The 26,002-nt window shown below is 43.9% G+C and overlaps 1 protein-coding gene across 1 annotated transcript; it reads left to right on the top strand.

The window, feature by feature from the left end:
• Positions 1-414: 414 nt before the first annotated feature.
• On the top strand, positions 415-26,002 carry TMEM237 (transmembrane protein 237). Its single transcript, XM_081850420.1, has 14 exons — positions 415-450; positions 4,456-4,487; positions 4,722-4,732; positions 5,615-5,671; positions 10,591-10,617; positions 12,843-12,956; positions 14,289-14,382; positions 15,132-15,295; positions 17,853-17,976; positions 18,650-18,841; positions 19,825-19,898; positions 20,337-20,430; positions 23,045-23,166; positions 24,975-26,002. The coding sequence occupies exons 1-14, from the start codon at positions 430-432 to the stop codon at positions 25,040-25,042; spliced, it is 1,194 nt and encodes a 397-aa protein (XP_081706546.1). The 5' UTR covers positions 415-429; the 3' UTR covers positions 25,043-26,002.

Genomic DNA, 26,002 nt, shown 5'->3' with positions numbered 1-26,002 from the left:
AGGACTTAGGGGATGTGTATAAAAATTTCCCTCTGCCTGGCGAGGCAGGGAAAGGCGGGCGCTTTGGAATGGATGGGATCATGATGATGGTGATGATGGAATAGGACGTCCTTCTTTTCCATGGGATAAATGTTGGAGGGTATGTATATATCTGTTTCCTCTGACACGAAGCCTGGAGAGGCAGGCAAAGGCGAACGCTGCTTCGGCGAGGCGAAAAAAGCAGAGCCGCATCCCCTCGGGGGGCCGTTTGGGGGCGCGGCGGGCGGAGCTCCGTCTTCCCTTCCCTTTCTCCGCCCGGAAACGGCTCCCTCCTCCTCCTCCTCCTCCGCCATCCCGCCTCTTCCCTCGGCGCCTCCGGCCCAGCGCCTAGGCGACCGGGCGCGGCCCTCAGGGCCTGTCGCTGTGCAGACGCCGCCCGCCCGGCGCGCCATGGAGGCCTCCTCCCGCCCGGTGAGGGAGACGGACGCGGCGGCAGCGGCAGCGCCGGGCCTGCGAAGCCCGCCCTCAGGGCCTCTCGCCCGCCTCTCGCTGTGCCTCAGCCTTTTCGCGCTTCTAGCTTAAGCCCCGAATCTGGAGCGAATCTGGAGCGAAGCCCCCGGAATCTGGAGCGAATCTTCATCCTCTGCAGGAGGATGAAGGGCGGGGGCGGGGGGCGGCTCTAACGGAAGACTAGCCTTTTTCCTCAGGAGGACACAATCTGAATCACTTTACAATCCGAAACCGGTTCCTTGAGGACTAGTCTCTTGACAGCGCTCCGTCGTAACGGTTTTGGGATCGACCCGTTCTTATTTGTGGTGTTTTGCATTGCTTCCCCCGGGGACAGTTGCTCCGGTTGTGTCGTCCTCGCCCCGCCACCCAATGGAAGTTATTTTCATGAATAATAGTTATTTTTTTTATTTTTGGGAATGGGGAACCTGCAGGTTGAGACAGGGCTCGTGTCATCTTGCTGTGTGAACGTCTGAATGTGATATAAAGGCTCCTTGGAGGGTGTGGCGGCAGCAGCTGTCGCCGCATGCGGAGATGTTAATACAATACACCCATGCGTGCAAGTCCTCATTTGATGCTGCGGTTCATAGAATTAGAATTGTAGAGTTGGAAAGGGACCTTGACGGTCATCTAGACCAACCCCCTGCAATGCATACATGTGTGCATACAGTGATACCTCTGGATACGAACGCTTCTGGTTGCGCCTGCGACGGGTTACGAGCTGCGCTAACCTGGAAGTAGTTCCTCCTGGTTGCAAACTTTGCCCCGGGATGCGAGCGGGAATTGCGTGCCAGAGGCGCGCATGCAGCAAGAAACACGCTTTCACTAACGGCGCCTCATGTTAAGAACAGTTTCAGGATAAGAACGGACCTCCAGAACGAATTAAGTTCGTAACCAGAGGTACCACTGTATATGATATGCATGTACAGTCATACCTTGGGTTGAAGTAGCATCGGGATAAGTATTTTTGGGTTGTGTGCTGTGGTGACCTAAAAGTAATGGAGTGCGTTACTTCCGGGTTTCGCTGTATTCGCAGATGGTCAAAAGAATGTCATGCGCAGAAGCGGCAAATTGCGACACACACGGACGCGGGTTACGTTTGCTTCTGGATGCGAATGGGGCTCCGGAACGGATCCTGTTCACATCCAGAGGTACCACTGTAAGGGTACCAGATTTTTTTCAGTGAATCCAGGAACACTTTTCAACTTCAATAGATTTTGTATGGGGACTGATTTGTAAATCCGGGGACTGTCCCTGGGAAACGGGGATGTCTGGTAACCTTAGTATAAAGTAAAGGGACCCCTGACCATTAGGTCCAGTCGTGACTGACTCTGGGGTTGCGGCACTCATCTCGCTTTATTGGCTGAGGGAGCCAGTGTACTGCTTCCGGGTCATGTGGCCAGCATGGCTAAGCCGCTTCTGGCGAACCAGAGCAGCACACAGAAACGCCGTTTCCCTTCCCGCCGGAGTGGTACCTATTTATCTACTTGCACTTTGACGTGCTTTCGAACTGCTAGGTTGGCAGGAGCAGGGACCGAGCAACGGGAGCTCACCCCGTCGCAGGGATTCGAACCGCCAACCTTCTGATCGGCAAATCCTAGGCTCTGTGGCTTAACCCACAGCGCCACCCTTAGTATATCGTATCCCTAATCTGCTGTTAAACCAGATTCTTGGAAGACTCACTCAGAGAAGACCCCAGGATAGCATGCCTCTTGACAAGTATGTTTTATGTCGGCTTCCGGTTTTGTGGTTTTATTCTCCCCTTCCGTTTTTCTCCCCAGCCTTCGTGGTCATAAGTGGGCCAATGATGCTGCTCTAGAACAGCTTTGGTTTATTTATTCCTTTGTACACCACTTTGGTCATTTCTGGTTGTGAAGTGGTTTATAAGTCTAACAGCTAGGTTGCGTATATATATCCTACCTTTTCTTCCAAAGGGGGTTTGAGGTGGTCAGCATGTTTTATCTAGTTTTTATCCTCCAAACAACCCTGTAAAATACCATATTTTTCGCTCTGTAAGATGCACCAGACCACAAGACGCACCTAGTTTTTGGAGGAGGAAAGCAAAACAAAAAAATATTCTGAATCTCAGAAGCCAGAACAGCAAGAGGGATCGCTACGCAGTGAAAGCAGCGATCCCTCTTGCTGTTCTGGCTTCTGGGATAGCTGCGCAGCCTGCATTCGCTCCATAAGATGCACACACATTTCCCCTTACTTTTTAGAAGGGAAAAAGTGAGTCTTATAAGAGCAAAAAATACGGTAGGTTAGGCTGAGAGATCGTGGCTGGCCTAAGGTGACTCAGTGATCTTCACAGCTGAGTAAGTGATCTGAATTTGTGTGTCTCCACCCCGAGTCCAGATTCTCGCCATTGTTCCATACCTTTTGACCTCTTGGAAAATTAAGAGTAATGCCCGGGTGATACACACTTTTTCTGTTTTCACAGCCACTGTACTTAAAAGCATAGTGACAGCCGAGGGAAATTTGTCCGCATTTTCAAAGCACCTCTTCTTCACCCTCATTTATCCTGCAGTTTATCTTACTACATCTTGCAACAACCATATATTATGCCCCCCCCTTTTGTCAGTTGCAGCCCAATACTATGCATATTTACTCAGAAGGAAATCAATCTATCCAAATAGGTGTACCGAATAATTGAAACCTTAATGCCCACCTCTATCTGTTAAGAGCACTGCACGCTGTTATAAGTCCATTTAGTAGCCGTGCCAATAGTCTTACTGTAAGCCCCTTTGGTTTCAGTTGCACTTACACTGCTGGAGTAATTTGAGGATCTAGGTGCTTGTTTATAAATCTGTGCTGGTAAATTCAGTGCAGATGAGTCATGTTTTTCGGTTTTCAATACGGAAACTAAGCATGACGTTAATTCAGGTCAGAATTAAAGAGCCCTTGGAGCCAAAAAAAAAAAAAAAAAAAAAAGAGGCCTAAATCCAGTTCTGCCACTTTTACTCCTACAAATTATGCTGAGATTAGCGTTGCGGAACGTTGCTTATAGAGATGGGATCAAGTTGTTAAATTTGAAATAATAAGTTGCTATTTGGCATCAGCAACAAAACAACTTTAATGAAATCATTGTCGTGCCCTCAGTCATGTGGGGCAATGGTTCACATCCAGCTAATCCTGGATGTTGGATATTTTTAGTACAGTATTAACACAGGTCATTGTTGGTGTAGGAGATTGTTTTGTGTCTGCTGCATGAAATCTCACTTTAAATGACATGGGGAAGAAGCAAGTGGTGAGTTTTATTTTGAGTTGTTATTCTTCAGCTATTTATTGAGATAAAGACTTTATCTGATTTTTTTTAAAAAAACTTGTTTTTCCTTTGCTTCAGTTAATGTAATAAGAGATCTGATTCTTAAGCTGTGTCACTGAGATTATCAGTTATACAGACTGAACTTCCGTTATAACCTGGTAAAAAATAATAATTTGTATTGTATTTCGAAACATGGTACATATTTGGATTAGATATGGCATCTAGTACAGAAAGGCAGTGAAAATTATTTTAGGGGGCTAGGTGGGGTATTCTAGTATATTGATACTTATGTCCTAGACACTCTTACTTGGGGTTAAGACCCACCAGATAGATGTGTGTTGGAGTAAATCTGTTTACAGCTGTGAATTTACTGTAACTTTTGCTCCAGCTCAGAAATTGTGTCTTAACTGCTGTTTCATTTATGTATTAAGTTTTGGCTTCTTCTGTATTTTGTATTTTGTATCGATTATTCTATAAAGTGCCTTGTTGTTTCTTGTGGTAGAAAGACAAGATTGAAATTAATAAACAACAGTAGTAAACTTCTAGGCAGTGATTTTAAAAGCGATGATGTATGCTTGCATCTTAGTAAATGTGTGATGGCCTGGCTGTAGCTATCACATATTGCTTCATCGGTTACATTGTGCTGGATATGTGTGAAGAGAGCAGCTGTTTTTCATATAAATATATTTATGTTTTTATTTCAGTGTCCGCCGCGGGTTCTCCCACCAGTGCCAAGGTAAGATTAAATGATTAACTGCTGGGGAAATGGGATTGTAAAAATTAAAACTCTCAAGGAAAGCTAGAAATCCCCCTTGTCCAAAGGCCCATGAGCTTCTTGCTGTCTAAATGTTACAGCCATACCTGTTAGGTGGAAGAATTTAAACAGCTTTGGATTGCCATCTGTTCTGAAGTTAAGTTAATAGTTCTCTTTCTTTTATATTTCTTCCTAACTTCTTGCTTTGCTGTGAAGTGGAAACCAAGGTGAGTTAATTTATTATTAAACAGCTAGATTATTTGCACAAAACTCTTTCTTGTGTAAATGTTCTGTGGTTATAAGTTGAATAGGTTTTGCTTAGATTTAAAAAAACCAAAAAACTATTGCCTTCTGTCATCTGGTTGGAGGGTGCAGAATTCTGTGCTGGAATAATCACAGATGCTGCTATAGTGTTAATGCTGAGTTCAGTGGGACAGTAATTTAAGACTGATGCAGAAATTATAGTAACTGTTGAGTAATTAAAATGGTTGCAGGTTTTTGTCTTTTTTTAAGAAAAGAATCACCTGGAGTAGAACATAGAAAAACGGGTAGGATGTTCTAGCCCAAATGATCTTTAGGATGGTTATAAGGTTTACAGCAGGGGCGCGGGTGGTGCTGTGGATTAAACCACAGAGCCTAGGGCTTGCCGATCAGAAGGTTGGCGGTTCGAATCCCCGCGACGGGGTGAGCTCCCGTTGTTCGGTCCCAGCTCCTGCCCACCTAGCAGTTTGAAAGCACGCCAGTGCAAGTGGATAAATAGGCACTGCTCCAGCGGGAAGGTAAACGGCATTTCCGTGAGCTGCTCTAGTTTGCCAGAAGCGGCTTAGTCCTGCTGGCCACATGACCTGGAAGCTGTATGCCGGCTCCCTCAGCCAATAAAGCGAGATGAGCGCCGCAACCCCAGAGTCTGCCACGACTGGACCTAATGGTCAGGGGTCCCTTTACCTTTACCTTTACCTTTAAGGTTTACAGCTAGATAATGCATCTGAACCCCTTTGAACGCCCAAAATGATGTTATACAAATGCTAGGTATAACTATTATTGTACCTTGTCTCAGATATCTAACAAATTATTTGGTTTTTTGTTTTGTTTTGTTTTGTTTACTCCAGATGAAATTCCTCTTGGTCGCCAAAAAAAGAAAAAGGCCAAGGGGAAAAGCTCACTAGGTAAGAGGCTGTTTTGATTGAGAACAGTACAGTGGATTTTAGATGAACAGCGTATAGACTACTGGCCATTGCAGCGCATACAGTTTCACAGGCAGCATAATTTATGCATGACTAGCTAGCTTGGATTATGCTAATCTGAGCTCTGCAAATTTAGTAGGAACTCCCATCTTCATGAATTACCATAGATTCCAGAGTATTAGGCGACTGGGCGTATTAGACGACCCCCCAAATTGGCAGCTGCAATTTGGGGATTTGTTTTATAAATCCAGTCGCCTAATACACTGGGCTGCAGCAGTGGGCGGGCTCCATGCCGGGCAGCTTTCTCCCGACATATAAGACGACCCCCGACTTTTTAACCTCTTTTCCGGGGTTAAAAAGTCGTCTTATATGCCGGAATCTACAGTATCTACCTTGAAGAATCTACTATCTGTTACCCTGGGCTCCTTTGGGTGGAAGGGTGGAGTGTAAATACTGTAATAGCAAATAAATAAAAACAAATACAGCCAGACACCATTCAATGGATAGAAGCAGCTCCAGGTTTATTGATGCAGTTAAGCAAGTATGTGTAAAAGCAGCCGAGGGGAGTCATTCCAGAGCAAATCATGGTCTTTGAATGCAGTTACAGATTCAGGTAATGCATCAAGTCAACTCTATTTGTGCAGTTATTGAATTCTTTCTATACTCATTTGTGTGTGTGTGTGTGTGTGTGTGTGTGTGTGCTTCACAACTTATTTAGCCTTTTTGTATGCAGGAAGTGCACATGGTACTAACCGAATTATCTTTAAATTAAACCAGTTACTTCCACAGTGAAAACAAACATGTATCTCCTCACAGACCAGGTTAATTTTACCAATTGCAACCTAGACTAGCTAAAATAATCTGTCTTCGTCCGAGAGTGTGATGCAGTCTTCAGTCTTGGTTAAACAATGGACTTTGGCTCGGTTCACAAGTAATGCTGAACCTGAACAAGCAAACATGCTGGCGCATATTTAGAAAATTGTTTGTGCTTTGCTCTTCCCATGTTCCTGCTGTGCTACCAGGATTTAAACTATGATTTGGCTTATCGTTGTACGTAAACCCAGGATTGTGGTTTGTTTTGTTCTGAATCAAAACAAACCATGAGCTTTTCTATACAGTGGTACCTCGGATTACAGACGCTTCAGGTTACAGACGCTTCAGGTAATCCGCTAATCCAGAAATAGTACCTCGGGTTAAGAACGTTGCTTCAGGAGGAGAACAGAACTCGTGCTCTGGCAGTGCAGCAGCAGCAGGAGGCCCCATTAGTGGTGCTTCGGGTTAAGAACAGTTTCAGGTTAAGAACGGACCTCCAGAACAAATTAAATTCTTAACCCAAGGTACCACTGTATATGCATCAGCACACTTGTATGTTCATGCTAAGGCACAGTTTGGCTTGGTGTTAAGTGCAAACCAGGCCTTGGTGTTCTTGACAGAAAATTCCAGCATCATGTCACCTGCTGAGCAAGCTAGAATCGCCCAGCTGGAAGCAGTCAGGTCTTGGGGACTTACAAGCCTTTTATAACAAGGATAATATGAATATAGTTGCTGCTGAATTGCAACTTATTACCAAACTTAAAACCATGGAGAAACCTGGTCTGAACAAAGACATTGGATTCTTATCTCATTATACATGATAAAGCCATTTTTCACCTTCTCACCCCTTGCTTTTTCCTGTAAGACCTATTGCAGTCGTTAAGAGTCGTCAACAGGCTCATCACAGCTATCTGCCAATCACCCATTCCCACCACCCTTCTGAGTAATACCCCTCCCCACCTTCTCACTATATAGAAGGGTCTGGTGACTTCTGTTTCAGTGTATCTGAAGAAGTGTGCATGCACACGAAAGCTCATACCTAGAACTAACTTAGTTGGTCTTTAAGGTGCTACTGGAAGGAATTTTTTGTTTTGACTATGGCAGACCAACACGGCTACCTATCTGTAAATGAATATAGGGTAAAGAGTGCTATATCCAGATCTGTTCTAGATCTCACCAGTTCTGGCTGTTACATTTCCAGCTGAGAGCTTGTGAGGTACAGTACCTCTTGTGTGACTGTGGTACTGGTAAAGGTAAAGGGACCACTGACCATTAGGTCCAGTCGTGGCCGACTCTGGGGTTGCGACGCTCATCTCGCTTTATTGGCCGAGGGAGCTGGCGTACAGCTTCCTGGTCATGTGGCCAGCATGACTAATCCGCTTCTGGCGAAGCAGAGCAGCGCACGGAAACGCCTTTTACCTTCCTGCCGGAGCGGTACCTATTTATCTACTTGCACTTTGACGTGCTTTCAAACTGCTAGGTTGGCAGGAGCTGGGACTGAGCAACGGGAGCTCACCCTGTCGTGGGGATTCGAACTGCCGACCTTCTGATCTGCAAGTCCTAGGCTCTGTGGTTTAACGCACAGCGCCACCCGCGTCCACTACAGTGGTACCTCGGGTTAAGTACAGTGGTGCCCCGCAAGACGAAATTAATTCGTTCCGCAATTTTTGTCGTCTAGCGAATTTTTCGTCTTGCGAAGCACGAAATCCCATAGGAATGCATTGAAAATCAATTAATGCGTTCCTATGGTCAAAAAAAGTCCAAACAAAGCCAAATTTGGTACAACAACAGTTTATTAACTGCTCTTTAAAGTCACACATACTGTAAAGAGCAGTTCAAAAATTGAAGGGAAAATAAATTAACTTTATAAACATGACAGAAAAACATTTAAAAATCAACAAAGTGTACAGTACATTTTCTAAGACTCTGGGGGACCACTCGAAGAAGGCTCCTCTTCCACTCTTTGCTTCTTGGTCAAGAACCTGTCCATAGTCTGCTGCTTTATCCGCCTTTTCAGCAGCTCCCTGAAAGACGACATGACCCTCGTATCATAAAAGTTCCCAGCGTCATGTGCCACGTGCTTCTCATGGTGGTGTAGATCTGCAAAAGTCTGCACCTCCTTCCACTTCTGGCAAATGTCCCTCAGTCTTTCGGAGGACAGCCGTTCCTCAGTTGCTTCCTCCTCTTCCAGTGAGGCCTGCTCCTGCGCAGCCTCTGCCTGCAGAACGTAGCCCTCCGTCGTCACAACCTCCAGGAACTCCGCTGCAAAGTCTTCAGCCGCAGGAACATCAGAACTGGCAGCCTCTCCATGCCTGACCACACTGTGGATGCCAGATCTTGTCTTGAACCGGTCAAACCAACCTCTGCTAGCCTTGAAGACTTCTGGCTCGGCTGAGGTTCCTGGCTGTTCCCGGATGAGGTCAGCGTGCAAGGCCTTGGCCTTCTCACAAATGACGGCCTCAGACACTGTGTCCCCTGCACGCTGCTTCTCTTCTATCCAGATGAGCAGCAACTTCTCGACCTCCTCCAGGACAGCTGGGCGGTTCTTCACGATCCTGGTGACTCCCTTGGCTGCATCAGTCGCCAGGATCTTCTCCCTCATCTTCAGGATGGTCCCGATGGTCGATGGGTTCCTGCCGTACTCCCTGGCGATGTCCGTCACACGCATTCCGCCGTCGTGCTTCCAGATGATCTCCTTCTTCATTTCCAGCGTCACCTTCTCCTTCTTCCTCTCGCCGGCCACCGCAGCAGCAGTCTTCTTGGGTCCCATGGCAGCACAGCTCCTACCTTCGTAAACTCAGAAACAGAAAAAAAAATCAGTGATGTGCTTCAAACCCAAAAAATACAAAAGCAGCCAGCCACCCACCACACAGAAATTAAAACCCAGAACCAAGGCCTTGAATCCCAAGCACCCCAACCCCAAATCCAAAATCCAAAAACCCCCAAAAAAGTTTTAAAAGTTTAGCTTACCAAATGGATGAAAGAGAAGTTCTGGAAAAGCTTCAACAATCAACCACCGAAGTCCTCAGAAACCTCAAATGGCTGCAAAATAAGTTTAGGAAAAGCTTCAAAAATCACCAATGTCTTCAAAAACCTCAACTGCTCCCACAGACACGCACCAACCCACCCACAACACAGAAATTGCAAACCCCTCCCCAACTGCTGCAAACCCCTCCCCAACTGCTTCCCCACCCAGACAAAAAAAATTTCAAAAAATAACAACATGGCCAGCACTCAGAAATTCAAACTCAGAAATTTTTTTTAAAAAAAACAACCTGGCCCAGTGGTCACAGAAAATCATAAAAATTCCCAAAAAAGGCCCACAAGCCCCCAGATTATCGCAAACCCCTTCCCAACACCAAGTCCTTGAATCCCAAACACCCCAACCCAAAATCCTAAACCCCCCAAAAAAGTTTTAAAAGTTTAACTTACCAAATGGATGAAAGAGAAGTTCTGGAAAAGTTTTGGAAAATCTTCAAAAGTGAGCAAAGTCTGAGAAAAGGCTACCAAACCACGTGCTAACAGTTGCTCCTCGAAGTCAAGTCGCAACTGCAGCTGCTCAAGCTAAGCACCCTTGGTTTTAACGGTTTTTACACAAAGGAAACAAAGTCGCGAGACGTTTTCGTTTTGCGAAGCAAGCCCATAGGGGAATTCGTCTTGCGAGGCAAATCGCGGGCGAAAAAACCTTTCGTCTAGCGAGTTTTTTGTCTTGCGAGGCATTCGTCTTGCGGGGCACTACTGTACTTAATTCGTTCCGGAGGTCTGTTCTTAAGCTGAAACTGTTCTTAACCTGAAGACCACTTTAGCTAATGGGGCCTCTCGCTGCCGCCGTGCTGCCGGAGCACGATTTCTGTTCTCATCCTGAAGCAAAGTTCTTAACCCGAGGTACTATTTCTGGGTTAGCAGAGTCTGTAACCTGAAGCATATGTAACCTGAGGTACCACTTGGAATCTGTCTAATATCTACTGACCTAGATTACCTGTAATCTTCTAATTTTTGTGTAGAACAGTATATCCTGGCAGAGTCGTGAAATAACTGGGTTCTCCCCCCCCCCCCGCCCCCACTTTCTCTTATTTTTGTCCTTTCAGAGCATCTCGGTCACTTGGAACTAGACAGTGAGTCATACTGCGTCTGCTTTTGAGTCTTTTTTTCCTCACTCATTGTTCATACGTTGAACAATAAGACTAATCCTTTTAAAAAGATGCCTTTTTAATTGCCGTATTGTGCTGGTTTTGAAATTCATTATAGAAACTAATCTAGTGTAGTGTGGCCGAAGAGCAAAAGTTAGCTGTCTTTGTGATCTGTGTTCATAAGCACTGTTAAACTCTTCTGAGTAGAAATACATAGGGCTGGACAATAATTTTACAGATTATATGGAGCGTTACAATATTCCAAACATACAAATTACTTTACTCGGACCAGAGCTAAATGCTGATTTAAAATTTATTCACATTATTATTATTATTATTAATTAAATTTGTATACCATCCTTCGGCTAAAGATCCCAGGGCGGTTCACAACAGAAAAATATAAAATGAGAATGCACATTATGTTTGTAAAATAACCACTTCAGAGTGGCTTCGTGGACTTTCCATCAAACGTGCTTCCGACTGGCTTCATTTTTAAATTGGTACATAATCATTTTCCCTCTCAAGAATATAATCAAACATTACGCTGCAAATGGCTGGCAGGGAAAATGCTATGCTCTTTCCTTCTTCCCCCACCCTGTGCTGCAATGTATCCTCTCCAAAGGGCACTTTTGCAATGGAGAAAGATCCATTGGGCTGTTACAGGTAGCTGCACTGCAATATAGAGTTATGCCCCCCTTGGTTTGGGGTGAAAATCTCGCCTGTGAAAACTATTTTCCTCTGCCAGTCTCACAAATCTCATCCTGCCTATTGTTAGGATTTCAACTCAGGCAACTCTAGAAGGAGTCACACACCAGAGTTGCAATGCACCCTTTTACTTCCTTAAACCCATTCACAAGACATCAATTTCTTCAGTCCCCCTTACCAGCTCTAATGCAGGGTTTCCCAAACGTGGGTCTCCCGCTGTTTTGGGACTACAACTCCCACCATCCCTAGCTAGCAGTACCAGTGGTCAGTGATGATGGGAACTGTTGAAGTTTGTTGGAATTCAGGCTCGGTCAGAGGTATGTGCCTATCTGCAGGCACCGGCTGAATTCCTTTGACCTCCCTCCGGCGACTCCCGGCAGGAAAACACACGAGGTCCGTTCCGGCGATTTTCCTCAGGCTGTGAGGAAAACACACCAACTGCTTCTCCTCCTTCTCCTCCTCCCTGCATATCCCCAGGGAGGGGAATGAGACTCAGACAGAAATGTATCTACATTGCTTTTATTCCTGTCTATAGCAGTCATACAGTAAAAGATGTCTGCTCTCTTCAACAAACAGAGAGAAACTCCAAACTCCACCCATGTACATCCTGTACAGGTCATATGACACACACTGAGCTCATATCCTGTGCTCAATAAGGATGGACTGCCCCTTTGTTTCCATGGCAGCAGTCACACACATCCTGTCTGGCTTTGCAGCCACTAGCAGCTGTCTGAGCTGTTAGAGCCTTTGCTTGCTGCAGCATTGCTGCTTTAGAATAACAGTAAATCCTTTGACCCACCGAGTCTGCTGCAACGGCCCTGCAATAAATTTGATTTATTGCTACTCTGACAAACTCCAGTGGCACCCACATGCTTCCACTTGCACACTGCCACTCTTCTCAGTTGCCGGATAATAGCAGAGTTCACACGCAGCGTAAAATGGCTTGTCTGTGTCGACGTGGTGTCCTCAATAACTCAGCTCGACACCAGTGCTTCTATTCTAACACTCTTTATTTAGAATCATAGCAAACAGAAAAGAAAAACCTACAGAATCTAGCTGCATGCTTGCAGCTTTCTGTCTCTAACAAAAACGAAACTACCTTGCTCACATTCTCAGAGAGACTGCTCTCCAGAGAGAGCTCAGCCCCCGCAGAGCACAGATCAAAGGAAAATGCCTGGGTCCCATGGGCAATGCACCCAGTGAATCAGAACGCTTCTGGAGTGCTAACTCTTGACTGACCAGAACCATAACGGGAACTGTAGTCCAAAAATGGCTGGAGACCCAAGTTTGGGAAACCCTGATCTAATGTGTAAGCCTAAGAAAATATTATGGACATATTTAAGTCTGCATGCACCTGTTAAAAACCCAGTCAAGTGGTAAGTGTTCCCATGAACTGTTTAGATAATTATGCAATAGGTAGAAGATAAATGCTTACAGTCAATACAAGAAGATCAAGGAAGTGTAGAAGGTGTTGATTGACGTCACTGTTTGATCCTGCTTTTTAGATGGTGTTGTTCAAGAAGCTGTCCGCCCGCCATCTGAAGGCAGTGAGCCCCTGACATCTGAAGCCCAGGATGTACCACCTCAGAGGAAACGGAAGAAAAAGAAGGTGCCTACAGGTATGCAGAGAACTGCCATCTCCTTAAGATTTCTGTAGTAGTGTAAAATGTCCTTGATGCGTATGATTATTTTTTTAAAAAAAGATGCTAATAGAACTGAAAAAGACAGAAGGAGAGAATGGCAGGTGGGGTAGGGGAACCGGCAGAGAATATAAGTTCTGTGGCTGGTCATAGAAAATCCCAAGTTGAAATCCCAACTCAGTCATAATGCTTGCTTGGATGGCTTTGAGCATTTTTCAGTCTTGGGGCTGTGGAGATTATTGGCAAAACCAATTTGGTGTTTCACAACTTTCCGACTAGTTGCAGGACCTTAGCCAGACTTAGTGGAGTACACGCAGAATCCACAGAAGCAATCGGCGACTTGGCTGCAGACAGGATAGACAAAGCAGGAACCAGGAACTTGTAGTTAGGTGTTTATTATATACAGTGGACTATTTACAGGAACAAAACACGGATCTTATGCTAGCTCTCTTTGACACGACTCACAACTCCTACACTGACACGAACTCCAAACTCTGAACTAACACATTCCAGTTAGTAGACCATTAATTATCGCTCCTTTGAGTGAGCTTGACCAATCAGGGAGCGGTCTCCATGTCTCTGTTATCACCAGGCAGACTTACGCCTTCAGATTGCCTTCTGGAGGTCTGCCAAACCTTAACTGACTCTGTGTGAGTAGCTGCATGTACACAGTTTCCCAACAGAGATGCTCAAATGCAGCTCTGAGTTTCTTGGAGGAAGAGTCGGGTACATCTGATGGGAGGGCATTCCACAGGGTGGGTGCCACTACTGAGAAGGCCCTCTGCCTGGTTCCCTGTAACCTCTCTTCTTGCAGAGAGGGAACCGCCAGAAGGCCCTTGGAGCTGGACCTCAGTGTCCGGGCTGAACGATGGGGGTGGAGACGCTTCTTCAGGTATACTGGGAGTGCCTATTGCGCTTTTGACTCTGGTAACACAAAATGGTACTAAAGTGGGAATCTTATCATGAAGCACACATCAAGTAAATATGACTTTATTTTAGCATTGGATTATAAATTGTTTTTACAGTATTTGTATCTAGAGAGAGAATGTGATGTAGTGATTAGTGTGTTAGATGTGGACCGGGAAGACCCAGCCATGAAAATCTCTCTCAGCCTAAGCTTTCTTACAAGGTTATTGTGAGAAGGAAATGGGGGCAGATGAGAACAGTGTACATTACACTGAGCTCTTTGGAGTAAAGGAAGCAGATAATCAAATTTTGATGTTTTAAATACTCTTGTCTTGCCCTTCTCTGGGCATCAAGTTATGGCGGCCTGCAATACAGATTGTGGTGTTTTTTGTTTTAAATCTTCAGAATCCGAGACATCTTTCATGGAACAGAACGGAAATGGCGTGGACCCTCCACCGGCTGAGGAAACAGTGACTCGTAAACAACGGAAAAGAGTAAAGTGAGAGCTTCCAGTCTGACTTACTTTCTACCCCTCCGCTGCTGAACAACCTCTTTAGACTATGGCCTAGCAAAACATAAAACAGGTCATGCAATTGCAAGGAACTGACTAAGCTGAGAATTAGATAGCCCTTCACCATCAACTGATAATGGCACAAATAACCCAGAACAAGTCTTACCTGTAGAGAAAAATGGACAAGCTGAAATAAGGAAAGTTGGTATTTTCTGTGTGCTAACGTAGCAGATCACCACTACACTCGGGTGTTACTGGGTTTGTTCTTGTTTTATTATGTATTTTGTGTTTGTATATTGTGCCCTGAGAGACCTGTGGGTATAGGGCAGTGTAAAAATTTAACAAATGTTGATGATGATGATACGCTGGACACCAAAAGCTTCCGATCAGAGATGTCAAAGGGCCAATGCTTCAGATCAGATGCTAGCCCTGATGCTGATCACGTCACTTCAAATACTATTATAGTTGCTTATTAAATTTTTGCCCCACACTTCCTCCCAACGGGGCCCAGGTGGCACCACTAACAGGGCCTTCCATGCAGATCATAGATCCCATGATGGTTGATAATAATATCAATAAACATGTGGTGTTGATGTGACCTTGCAGGGCAATCCTGTACATACCCCATTGAATTCAATACGGCTTACTCCCGGATAAATGAGTTTAGGATTGCTGCCATAGTCACTAGCCTAAAAGGAGAATTGTCATATTTTTCTTTCTCTTCTTTTTAATTATAGGAAAACTCGACCAGCAGAAAGTGCCAATGAATTGGGTGTGGAGGAAGAAGATATAATTGAAGAAGAGCAAGTAAAAAGCTCAGAGCAGCATCCTGTTTTTTCTGTGTTTTCTGTTCCAGTTGGTGTTAGCCAGCCTATTAGCAAGGTGTTCGTTGAAAAAAATCGTAAGTCTTACGCAGTTTTTTTAATTACTTTTTTATTTACATTAAAACATTTTTATTTACTTTTGTTTTTTATATCTTACTGTAATATGAAAAAAACTTTAATAAAAATCTTAATACAAAAAAAGTAAGTCTTAGTATTTCAATAACACATAGTTGTTTTTAAATCAGAAGCTACGCTTTCTAATGCATGCTTTTTGCTGAAGATAGGATATTTTGTGTTATGCTCATTTGATCTTGCAACCTGGCAGAAGCAGTGGCTTCAGCAGCTTCCAACTATGTTTTTATGATGAATTTTAGATCATTTTCATTGCAGGAGAGATCACACTCTTAGGCCGTGTTTGGGTGATTAAATCTTGGCTTAATAAGCAGAGATATTAACAAGAATTTTGGCAGAGCAAGCAAACCAACCAGGAAATCTTCCATTAGCTATAGGACACCGCGGTTAAATATTTTGCGAAAGGATATCCATGCATAGTCTGAAGTTGGCTTAATGTCCTGGCGTGTTCTTGGTTCTGACAAAATGGGAAACTATGGCCAATGGTAAATTCCCTGGTTTGTTCCTCACATGAAGGGAGGAGAGAAGGGGTAATGTGTGTGCCCAAAAAGCTGGATCAAATCTTGGCTTATTAAGCTGAAATGTGATCATCTGAATGTGGCTTTCAGTTAAGCGGGGCAGTACTTCAGGAGCAAGCAGTTCAGTCTGGTTCCCCTCAAGCTCTTTGCAAAAAGCGAAAATAAACGAGTGAGACTCAATAACCCCAAGCAGGGTGCTGGGTTCACATACCCTTCCTCCTCCTGCACAGCTGGAAGGAGGAGAGCTGCCACAATTCCTTTCCATTTCCACAATTCTTGGCTTAACCAGGGATCCTGGTTAAAGCAAACTCTGGCTAGTTTAATAAAACAGCTTTGTAATCTATGATACGAACTTGGCTTGTTTCGAACTTGAGTAGAGTTTGTTTGTAAAATTTGAATAACCCATGGCTACTCAAGCAATTTAATTAGATTACTGTAAGCAGGTCGACGCGGGTGGTGCTGTGATCTAAATCACAGAGCCTAGGGCTTGCTGATCAGAAGGTCGGTGGTTCGAATCCCCGTGACAGGGTGAGCTCCCGTTGCTCGGTCCCTGCTCCTGCCAACCTAGCAGTTTGAAAGCACGTTAAAGTGCAAGTAGATAAATAGGTACCACTCCAGCGGGAAGGTAAACAGCGTTTCTTTGCACTGTTCTGGTTCGCCAGAAGCAGCTTAGTCATGCTGGCCACATGATCCGGAAAAACTGTCTGCGGACAAACGTCAGCTCTCTCGGCCAGTAAAGCAAGATGAGCACCCCAGAGTCGTTCACAACTGGACTTAACTGTCAGGCGTCCTTTAGGTAAAGGTAAAGGGACCCCTGACCATTAGGTCCAGTCGTGACGACTCATCTCGCTTTATTGGCCAAGGGAGCCAGCGTACAGCTTCCGGGTCATGTGGCCAGCATCACTAAGCCGCTTCTGGCGAACCAGAGCAGCGCACAGAAATGCCGTTTACCTTCCCGCCGGAGCGGTACCTATTTATCTACTTGCACTTTAAGGTGCTTTTCAACTGCTAGGTTGGCAGGAGCAGGGACCGAGCAATGGGAGCTCACCCCGTCGCGGGGATTTGAACCGCCGACCTTCTGATCAGCAAGTCCTAGGCTCTGGTTTAACCCACAGCGCCACCCGCGTCCACCTTTACCTTTTTAAGCAGGTCGAATCCACTCTTCGATCCAGAAGAGGAAATGAGAGTTTGTTTTCACCATTTTTCCTCCTATGCACCTTGAAAATATACTCCAGAATGTTCTGGGTCCCTTCAGCACAATGTAAGAAGTGGCATGGATTGCTGCAGGAGGAACATGCAAGAATGGCTTTCCCTCCTATTTCCATTAGCAAGGATCTCCACTAGATCAAAGACTGTTCTGCAAATAACAGATAATCCCTTCCTTTCTTGGAACAAAACCATTCGCTACAACCCAGCAGAAACAAAAGACTGACAGGCAAACCCTTTTTACTTCATCATTTTTCAAGCTTTCCCCTTCTCAGTTTAGCTCCTTGCAACCTTCACGGTTATTGTTGATGGGGAAAAACGGGAATACAGTGGTACCTCGGGTTAAGAACTTAATTCATTCTGGAGGTCCGTTCTTAACCTGAAACTGTTCTTAACCTGAGGTACCACTTTAGCTAATGGGGCTTCCCGCTGCTGCCATACCGCCAGAGCACAATTTCTGTTCTCATCCTGAAGCAAAGTTCTTAACCCGAGGTACTATTTCTGGGTTAGCGGAGTCTGTAACCTGAAGAGTATATAACCTGAGGTACCACTGTAAACAAAACATAAAAGGTTTAAAAAGCCTTTCAGTGCCACTGTGTGTGTGTTTAGTTAGTGCAATGGATTTACATTCAAGTAAGTGAGCAAAAGATTACACCTTGGTATAGTAAGGAAAGAAGTTAAGGAAAAAACACGGCAACACTACTGTGAATTGATGAAAAAATGTAGCACTAGAAGTGATTACCTTTACAATTACTTAAACTTCACTTTCTCTCCAAAGGGCGTTTCCAGGCAGCTGACCGCAAAGATTTAATTAAAACCACTGAAAACTTTGATGTATTCATGGAGATGAAGGCTTCTTGGACAACTAAGGATGTGGCACTCTCCGTCCATCGTGGTTTTAGGTATGAGATTTGTCTCACTTGGCTGTCGTTTAAAGTATGGCAACCTAAAAGCAACACGACAGGCTGATAATTTGATACAACACTTTATATAGCTACTAAATTGTATCTTCATTCAGAGTCAAGTGGCATACAATATATACAAGGTAACACCAACTAATGTGACTTCAGAGAATTTCCCAAAGTAGGGGATCTTTTCAATGGTGTATCAGAGAATGATTCAAGCTTGAGGCAATATGAGTGCTAAGTATACAAACAGCGAAATAGAGATGGATATTCTGCACAGTGGGTCTAGCTATACACAACAGTCCGTTTGTACACTTCGTGTGAATTCCTTCAGTGAACTGTAGGAGCATTAAGCAGTATTGGTCTCTACCAATAAATTATTGCTTACCATTCCAACTAGACCAATTGTCACACGTGATGATGATTAACTACAAACTTTTATTTTGGGTTGTTGCTATAAAAATATATTAAGAAACTTAAAACTTAGGAGCAAAAGCTGGTGTTTTTGTGGTTTGACTGCATTGTTAAACCAAGTTGAGAAAAGATGCATACTTTAGAAAGTAATAAAAGGCAATTTCCCCCTTTTCAAACCTGTTAGACCCTAACTGTTTTAACTCTTGGTATTTGTGTGGGCTTAAACTTTTATTTTATTGTGCTTTCATTCATCTAGGGTGATTGGACTATTTACTCACGGCTTCCTTGCTGGCTATGCTGTCTGGAACATCATAGTGATTTATGTTCTGGCAGGAAACCAGCTGTCGACTGTCTCCAACTTGCTGCAGCAATACAAGACGTTGGCTTATCCTGCTCAGTGTCTCCTTTACCTTCTGCTTACAATTAGCACGGTTTCGGCTTTTGACAGGTACAATTTTCATGCATTTCTCTACCCTTGCGGCAATTCTTGTCCACCATCACCTTTAGTTGGTGGCCTGGCTGTGCCCCTGTCTGGACAGTGATAGCCTAACTTCTGGCTAGAGTATGGCTATGCACTGATGAAGTAATTTTTGCTCTATAGGACGCACCCGACCATAGGACACACCTTGTTTTAGAGGGGGAGAACAAGAAAAAAAATTCTCCCCCTCTCTGCTCAGCGTCCCTTCAGCAAAGCGGCAGGAGAAACGGAGCCCCTTCCATTTCTCCTCCCGCTTGGCTGAAGGGGCGCTGCGCAGCTCTCCCTCTCTGCTGAAGCCAGGAGAGTCTTGTTCTCCCGGCTTCAGCAAAAGGAACCCGAAGCCTCCGGCTATCCCTGAAGCCTTCAGAGTGCAGCGCGAGTTCCCGCTGCGCTCTGGAGGCTTCGGGTTCCTTTTGCTGAAGCCGGGAGAGCAAGACTCTCCTGGCTTCAGAGAAAGGTACCTGAAGCCTCCGGAGCGCAGCGGGAACTCGCGCTGCGCTCCAAAGGCTTCAGGCGGCTATCCCTGAAGCCTGGAGAGCGAGAGGGGTCGGTGCGCACCGACCCCTCTCGCTCTCCAGGCTTCAACGAAAGCAACGCGAAGCCTCCGGAGCATGGAGGGAGCGCTCCCTCTGCGCTTCGGAGGCTTCGCGTTGCTATCGCTGAAGCCAAGTAGCTTGCATTCGCTCCATAGGACGCACACACATTTCCCCTTAATTTTTGGAGAGGAAAAAGTGCGTCCTATAGAGCGAAAAATATGGTATGCCACTTCTTAACTGGAACAACAGTCCCTAAGATTGGGACCTAAGGGTGCAACCCTGTTCCTTTTAAATCAATGGAGTTTTGTCTTTGACTTCCTTGGGGACTGGATTGCTGTGTATCAGAGTAAAATACACGGCATTGATTCGCTTGATGTCACGTTGTGCTAGTTTTAAACAAACCCATTTCATATCCAGGATTGACTTGGCTAAAGCATCAGTAGCTGTACGAGGATTTCTTACCTTGGACCCAGCAGCAATTGCCTCTTTCAGTAAGTAAGACGTCACCATTTGCCTTGCAAAACTACTAGTGGTATGTGTCTTTGTTACAACATCATTACTGACTTTAAGCAGGATTTCCTTCATGTCCTTTGTTTTGAAATATTTGAGTAGATTTCCACAGAAAAGTGAGATATATGAGAGAGAGAAATACTGTTGTGTTTTCTATAAAAGTCAGTAAATTAGGGTGGTGAATTCCTCTTGAAACAATTCATTTCCTTGATCTGAATGCAGTGTGTGTTTCTGTGTGTGTGTGTGTGTGTGTCCGTCCTTGGTGGGTGGATAGCAGACAGGAAATATGACTGGTTTTTGTGATGCTGAAGAGGGAGACCTACATAATAAATGCAGGACTTTGAAGACAGTGGTGAATTTCACAATAATATGGCTTTGAAAAAACAGCAAGTGTTACTTATTTCATTCATTTTTCTCAGTGTACTTTGCTGCTCTCATCTTGTCTCTGAGCCAGCAAATGACGAGTGACAGAATTCACCTGTACACACCACCTTCGGAGAATGGTAGCCTCTGGTAGGAATTGTGGGTTTTTTTCTTCTAAAAGATCAACTACTTTGACTTTTGTATCGAGCAGCACAAAAATCTTCATAATATGGCATGTGATATAATATGCAATCAGTTGATTTGCTCTGCTGGTTATTTTACTAGGAAATGAAGGTGTTAGACAATGCATTGCTGCACCAAAAGTTGTGAATCTGGTAGTTAATTGTTGAATCCCCCCATAATGTTGCTTCTGTGACTCTGTTTGCTCATTTATTGAAACACATGAAAGCTTCATAGTTTGTATAGCCTGAAGGGTTTGTGCAGATGTCAATCCTCTAGATTTATAAAAAAAATTCTTGTGTAAGATCCCAACGGTTTACACCTGTCGAAACCCAAATTATGGTTAATAATCAGGTGATAGATAAGCTTGTGATAATATAATTCTAAATTGGAACCAGCTTAAATCTCTGTCCAACACCAGGACAAAAGTTGATGCAGCAGCTGTATTCCAGGTTGTAGCGAGGGGTCAGTGAGTAGATCTTGCAACCCTCTTCTAGATTGCCAGAAACATGTGACTATTAACAAGGACTTTTAGTACAGTATTAACGCCAACATGGTGGTCAATGTTTCCCCATAGTAAATGTTTCCTAATTAATTTTGGCCGGTGAACCATGGTGGCCTAGAGATGGATTGCCGAAGTACTAGAAGACTAAGCCATCAGCAAGGCAGACTAGACATGATAGAATTGGTTCCATATGTAATACAGTAAGCCCGCAACTTACGTAGGGGGTAACATTTAGGATTCAGTGGTGGGTAGGATTGCTAAAGTCATTTTCCCCAGAACCCTGCCCCCCACCCTTGTCACACACGTAAAGCTGAATGTGCACAAGTTTTTATGTTGTGAATTGTCCTGTGATCTTCAGACGAATGGCAGTACACACATTTAATCAAATTGTGTTGGAAGCCACCCAGAGTGGCTGGGGCAACCCAGCCCGATGGGTGGGGGTAATAATAATAATAAGAAGAAGAAGAAGAAAAAGAAGAAGAAGTATGCTGATGACACCCAACTCTATCTGTTGATGGACGGCCACCCGGACTCGGCCCCAGACACACTGATCAGATGCTTGGAGGCTGTGGCTGGATGGTTACGTGGGAGCCGGTTGAAGTTAAATCCTTCGAAGACAGAGGTCCTCTGGCTGGGACGGGACGACATGGGGCTGAGGGGGCAACTCCCATCTCTTGCGGGGGTGCAGTTAGTGCCAGCACCGTCCGTTAAGAGTTTGGGTGTAATCTTCGATACCTCCCTCTCCATGGAGGCGCAGATTGCAGCTATAACAAAGGCGGCATTCTTTCATCTCCGCCAAGCTAAGCAGTTGGCTCCTTACCTCTCTCGCCCTGACCTAGCCACTGTGATCCACGCGACGGTCACCTCCAGACTGGATTATTGTAACTCGCTCTATGTGGGGCTGCCCTTGAGACTGACCCAGAAACTCCAGCGGGTGCAAAATGCCGCAGCGAGACTCCTTACGGGGTCTTCGCTTAGAGATCACATTCATCCGGTGCTATACCAGCTGCACTGGCTCCCGGTGGAGTACAGGATCAGGTTTAAGGTGCTGGTTTTAACCTTCAAAGCCCTATACGGCCTAGGGCCCTCGTACCTACGGGACCGCCTCTCCTGGTATGCCCCACAGAGGAACTTACGATCTTCAAATAAAAACACCTTGAAGGTCCCAAGCCACAGAGAGGTTAGGCTGGCCTCAACTAGAGCCAGGGCTTTTTTGGCTGCGGCTCCAACCTGGTGGAACGCTCTGTCACAAGACACAAGGGCCCTGCAGGACTTGACATCTTTTCGCAGGGCCTGCAAGACAGAGCTGTTCCACCTGGCCTTTGGTCAGGGCGCAGCCTGACTCCCTCCTTTGGCAATCTTTACAAAACTTTAGTTTATGGTTGCCATCAATTTTGATTTTAATTCATTTTTATAATGTTTTATAATGTTGTACTGTTTTAGTGTTGTTAGCCGCCCTGAGCCCGGCTTCGGCTGGGGAGGGCGGGATATAAATAAAATTTATTATTATTATTATTATTATTATTAATAAATTCACATAAGTTTTGAGCTTGCTGTAGGAGAAAGTGGGAGGCGGGATCCAATTTTAGCAGTAAAATGTGGTTGAGGAATACAGAGCCCTTCTGTTACCCACAGCTTCCATTTGCAAACTTCTCTTACTGAGCACTCCTCAGCTGAGCTCCAGGATACTGGAAGTGATGTCAGTGGATAAAAAGGCTTGGGGAAAGGGGCTGCAAGGAGAAATGTAGTGGGCACAGGGGATCCCCTTTTCCGGTCTCCATTGTACCCCCTCACCCTCCTTTCTCTGTTCATGGAACTGCTGCCTTCATGTCTAATTTGTCTCTGAGCAACACCTATTTTGTAGCATTTAACACTTCACCTAATTTATATAATACCTGTCACTCGATAGGTAAGTACTGTAGGTGCTTAAAGATAGAATGCAAACCAATTTGATTTCTATAGATTTATAACTCACCTTTTTGCTCAAAGGGCATTTCCACATTACATTTAAGCAAGCAGAACCGATGCTGTCAAATGTAGTTTCGCCATAAGTACTTGTCTCTCCCCCCGCCCCCCCAGGACCTCGGGTGCAGAGGAACAAATTCTTCAGCCCTGGATTGTGGTGAATCTTGTGATAGCTCTTCTCGTTGGGATCTCCTGGCTCTTCTTATCCTACCGGCCCCAGTTAGATCACAGTGAAGGTAAAAGACAGGGATGCTCCATTGCGATTCATAAACTGTGCAAAATCTCCACCGTAGATTTCTTCTTGGGCAAATTGCCCTTTCTTTCCCAGACCTGTTTAAGATCCAGGGAAATTCAGGGTAGTACTGTAGACTGCAAACTCCAAGGAAAGGAACAACTGCAGTTTGGAGGTAGCCGAACGCAGGGAAAATGGAAAGATTATTGTGATGGTTTGGGGGAAAGAAGAGAGAGCAGGGTGGTTGGAAAAGAAACAGCTGGAACATTGTACAGTACCACATTGAGAGTACCATATTAGATCAGGGGTTCTGATCTTGACCTCCCTGCAGGCCACTTCAATTGAGGTATTGGTCAGTTACTTTACATCAGGTGGCAACTTCATCCCCCCCCCCACAAATTGTTATTAGTTTTCCACAAATTTTTAAACACACAAACAAATAAACAAACAAACATAAATCCTAGCCTTATTAAAACTAATCTTATTAACACTGTTAAGCGACTTCCTCGTATCCCCTTGGTTGAATTTCAGTGTATATCTTTTTAACGGTTTTCCAAAACCTATATTCTCATACAATTAACTTAGTCACTTAACATCTTTCTTTCTTTCCCAATCTAAATTTCAACATATTAATTTATCACGTTACATATTTAAATCCTAAGCCTATCTGGTATTTGCAAGCTTTTCCAATTAATTTAACTTAACATATTTAACTAAATAATCTTTAAATTTCGTCCATTCTTCCTGGTAATCCTCCTCCTTCTGATCACGGACTCTTCCAGTCAGGTTGGCTAGCTCCGAAAATTCCATCATCTTCATCTGCCAATCTTCCACTGTTGGTATTTCTTGTGTTTTCCAATTCTTAGCTAATAAAATTCGAGCAGCAGTTGTGGCATACAAAAATAATTTGACATCTTTCTTGGGCAATTCTAAACCTGTTATTCCAAGAAGAAAGGCCTCTGGTTTCTTAATAAATGTGTATTTCAACATTTTTTTTCAATTCATTATAAATCTTCTCCCAGAAGTCTTTCACCTCGGGGCAGGTCCACCACATATGATAGAAGATACCTTCTTTTTCTTTCCATTTCCAACATAGATTATCACAGGTATGATAAATCTTTGCTAATTTAACGGGTCAGATACCACCTATACATCACTTTCATTATGTTTTCCTTTAACATTGTACATGCGGTGAACTTAACCCCTTTCTTGCACAATCTTTCCCAATCCTCAAACATTATGTTGTGTCCTACATCTCTTGCCCAATCTATCATCACTGATTTAACTTGTTCATCCTTTGTATGCCACTCCAACAATAAATTATACATTTTAAACAGATTTTTAACTTTAGAATCCAGCTTCAAAAGACAGCATGGATTGGTGCTGACAGCAATCCCCACTTTATCCATTTGCAAGCACAGCTTGGATTCAAATCTGTTTGCAGGTGGTTTGAATCCAAACCATGCCTACAAATGGGCAACTTCAAAAGGGGGTTGCTGTTGGTGCCGATCATCTGATCGCTGTTGTGAGCCCTCATGCCAGTGATCAATCAGAAGCACACTTTAAGCTCCCGTTTATTACGTTGCACCTGTTTATTTACCTGCCCCATACCTGATGTCACGGTGTGGGGTGGGTCAGTCTGGTTTGGGGTAAAAATCACAATGACCTTTGCTGGCCCTAATTAGGCCTGTAGGCTAGAGATTTGGAGCAAATGCTAAGATACGTAAGGGGCATTCAGAGTTTGATGCTGACGAAAATTGTATGTTTTCAACTGTATTTTAATGTTCCCTACTGTTTTGTCTTTTCTTGCAGAACTGATGTTTAATGCTGAAGTAGAAGAATATCCCCCACCAGATAAAGAAGCCAAAGTGTCTTCATAGCACAGAGACCCTCTTCAAATACAATTGTTATGATGGCTTATTTGTATTTCTGTTTAATACTTTTTATATTTAAATTGTATTTTTGCATTGTATAGGGTTGTGGGTTTTTTGCATACCTTATAATTATGTTTATTTTTAAATGTCAATAGTTTTTAAATAGTAGGACAGTGTCAAAGTCTCCTTTATTCTTAGGAATATTCTAAAATTACTCTCTAAATATCTAGTTTTGCTAATGCAAGGAGACACATGGAACAGGAAACTTAAAAGAATAAGAGAACATTCTTTGTAGCACATTTCTTCCCTTTTAATAATCTGCATTTTGGTAGCCATATTTTCACAGAATTGAGAGCACATTGACATTCAAAATATTACAACAGTTTTAGTGCCAATTTGTCTTTAAAGAATTAAATCAGGAATTAATATGCATATTTAAATCATTAGTTTGAGCAGCATAAATAACTCATTGAAAATTTTGCAATATGTCTTTACAAATTTGTGCTGCTCCATAGCCACAGCTGCTGGCACCCATAAACCATGTTTGTATTGTACTGCTTAATTTATAAATGTAGCTGAACAAGTATATAAATTTGTCTACCAGCTCTTACTGAGTTATTATTGCATTACTTAGAATTATAGATTTCAGAAGTTCATTGTTTCGTATCATGACCAATTCCAGTTAAATGTGTACTCCCAATTTAATGTGTTGGGTTGGGTAGGTTCCCTTATGATATAATGTACTTACACAAATGTTTCATACAACTGAAGAACTAATAACTTGTATTTCAAATGTAGTTGGAAGTATAAGCAGAAACAGACTCTGCCAATTCTTAAGCCTCCCTCATGATGTCACTGATTTTGAAACTCCAAATTGGTTTTTAAAATAAGTGTTCTCTCAGTCTACCTCTTGTACAACATTGTAAAATTTAAACATTTGTGCAAATAAAAAATCAGCTCTTTTAA

Source organism: Podarcis erhardii (genome assembly GCF_964252035.2).
Source record: "Podarcis erhardii genome assembly, chromosome: 1".
Taxonomy (NCBI): Eukaryota; Metazoa; Chordata; class Lepidosauria; order Squamata; family Lacertidae; genus Podarcis; species Podarcis erhardii.
The sequence above is the reverse complement of the archived record's forward strand: the minus strand, read 5'-3'. Positions and strand labels throughout refer to the sequence as shown.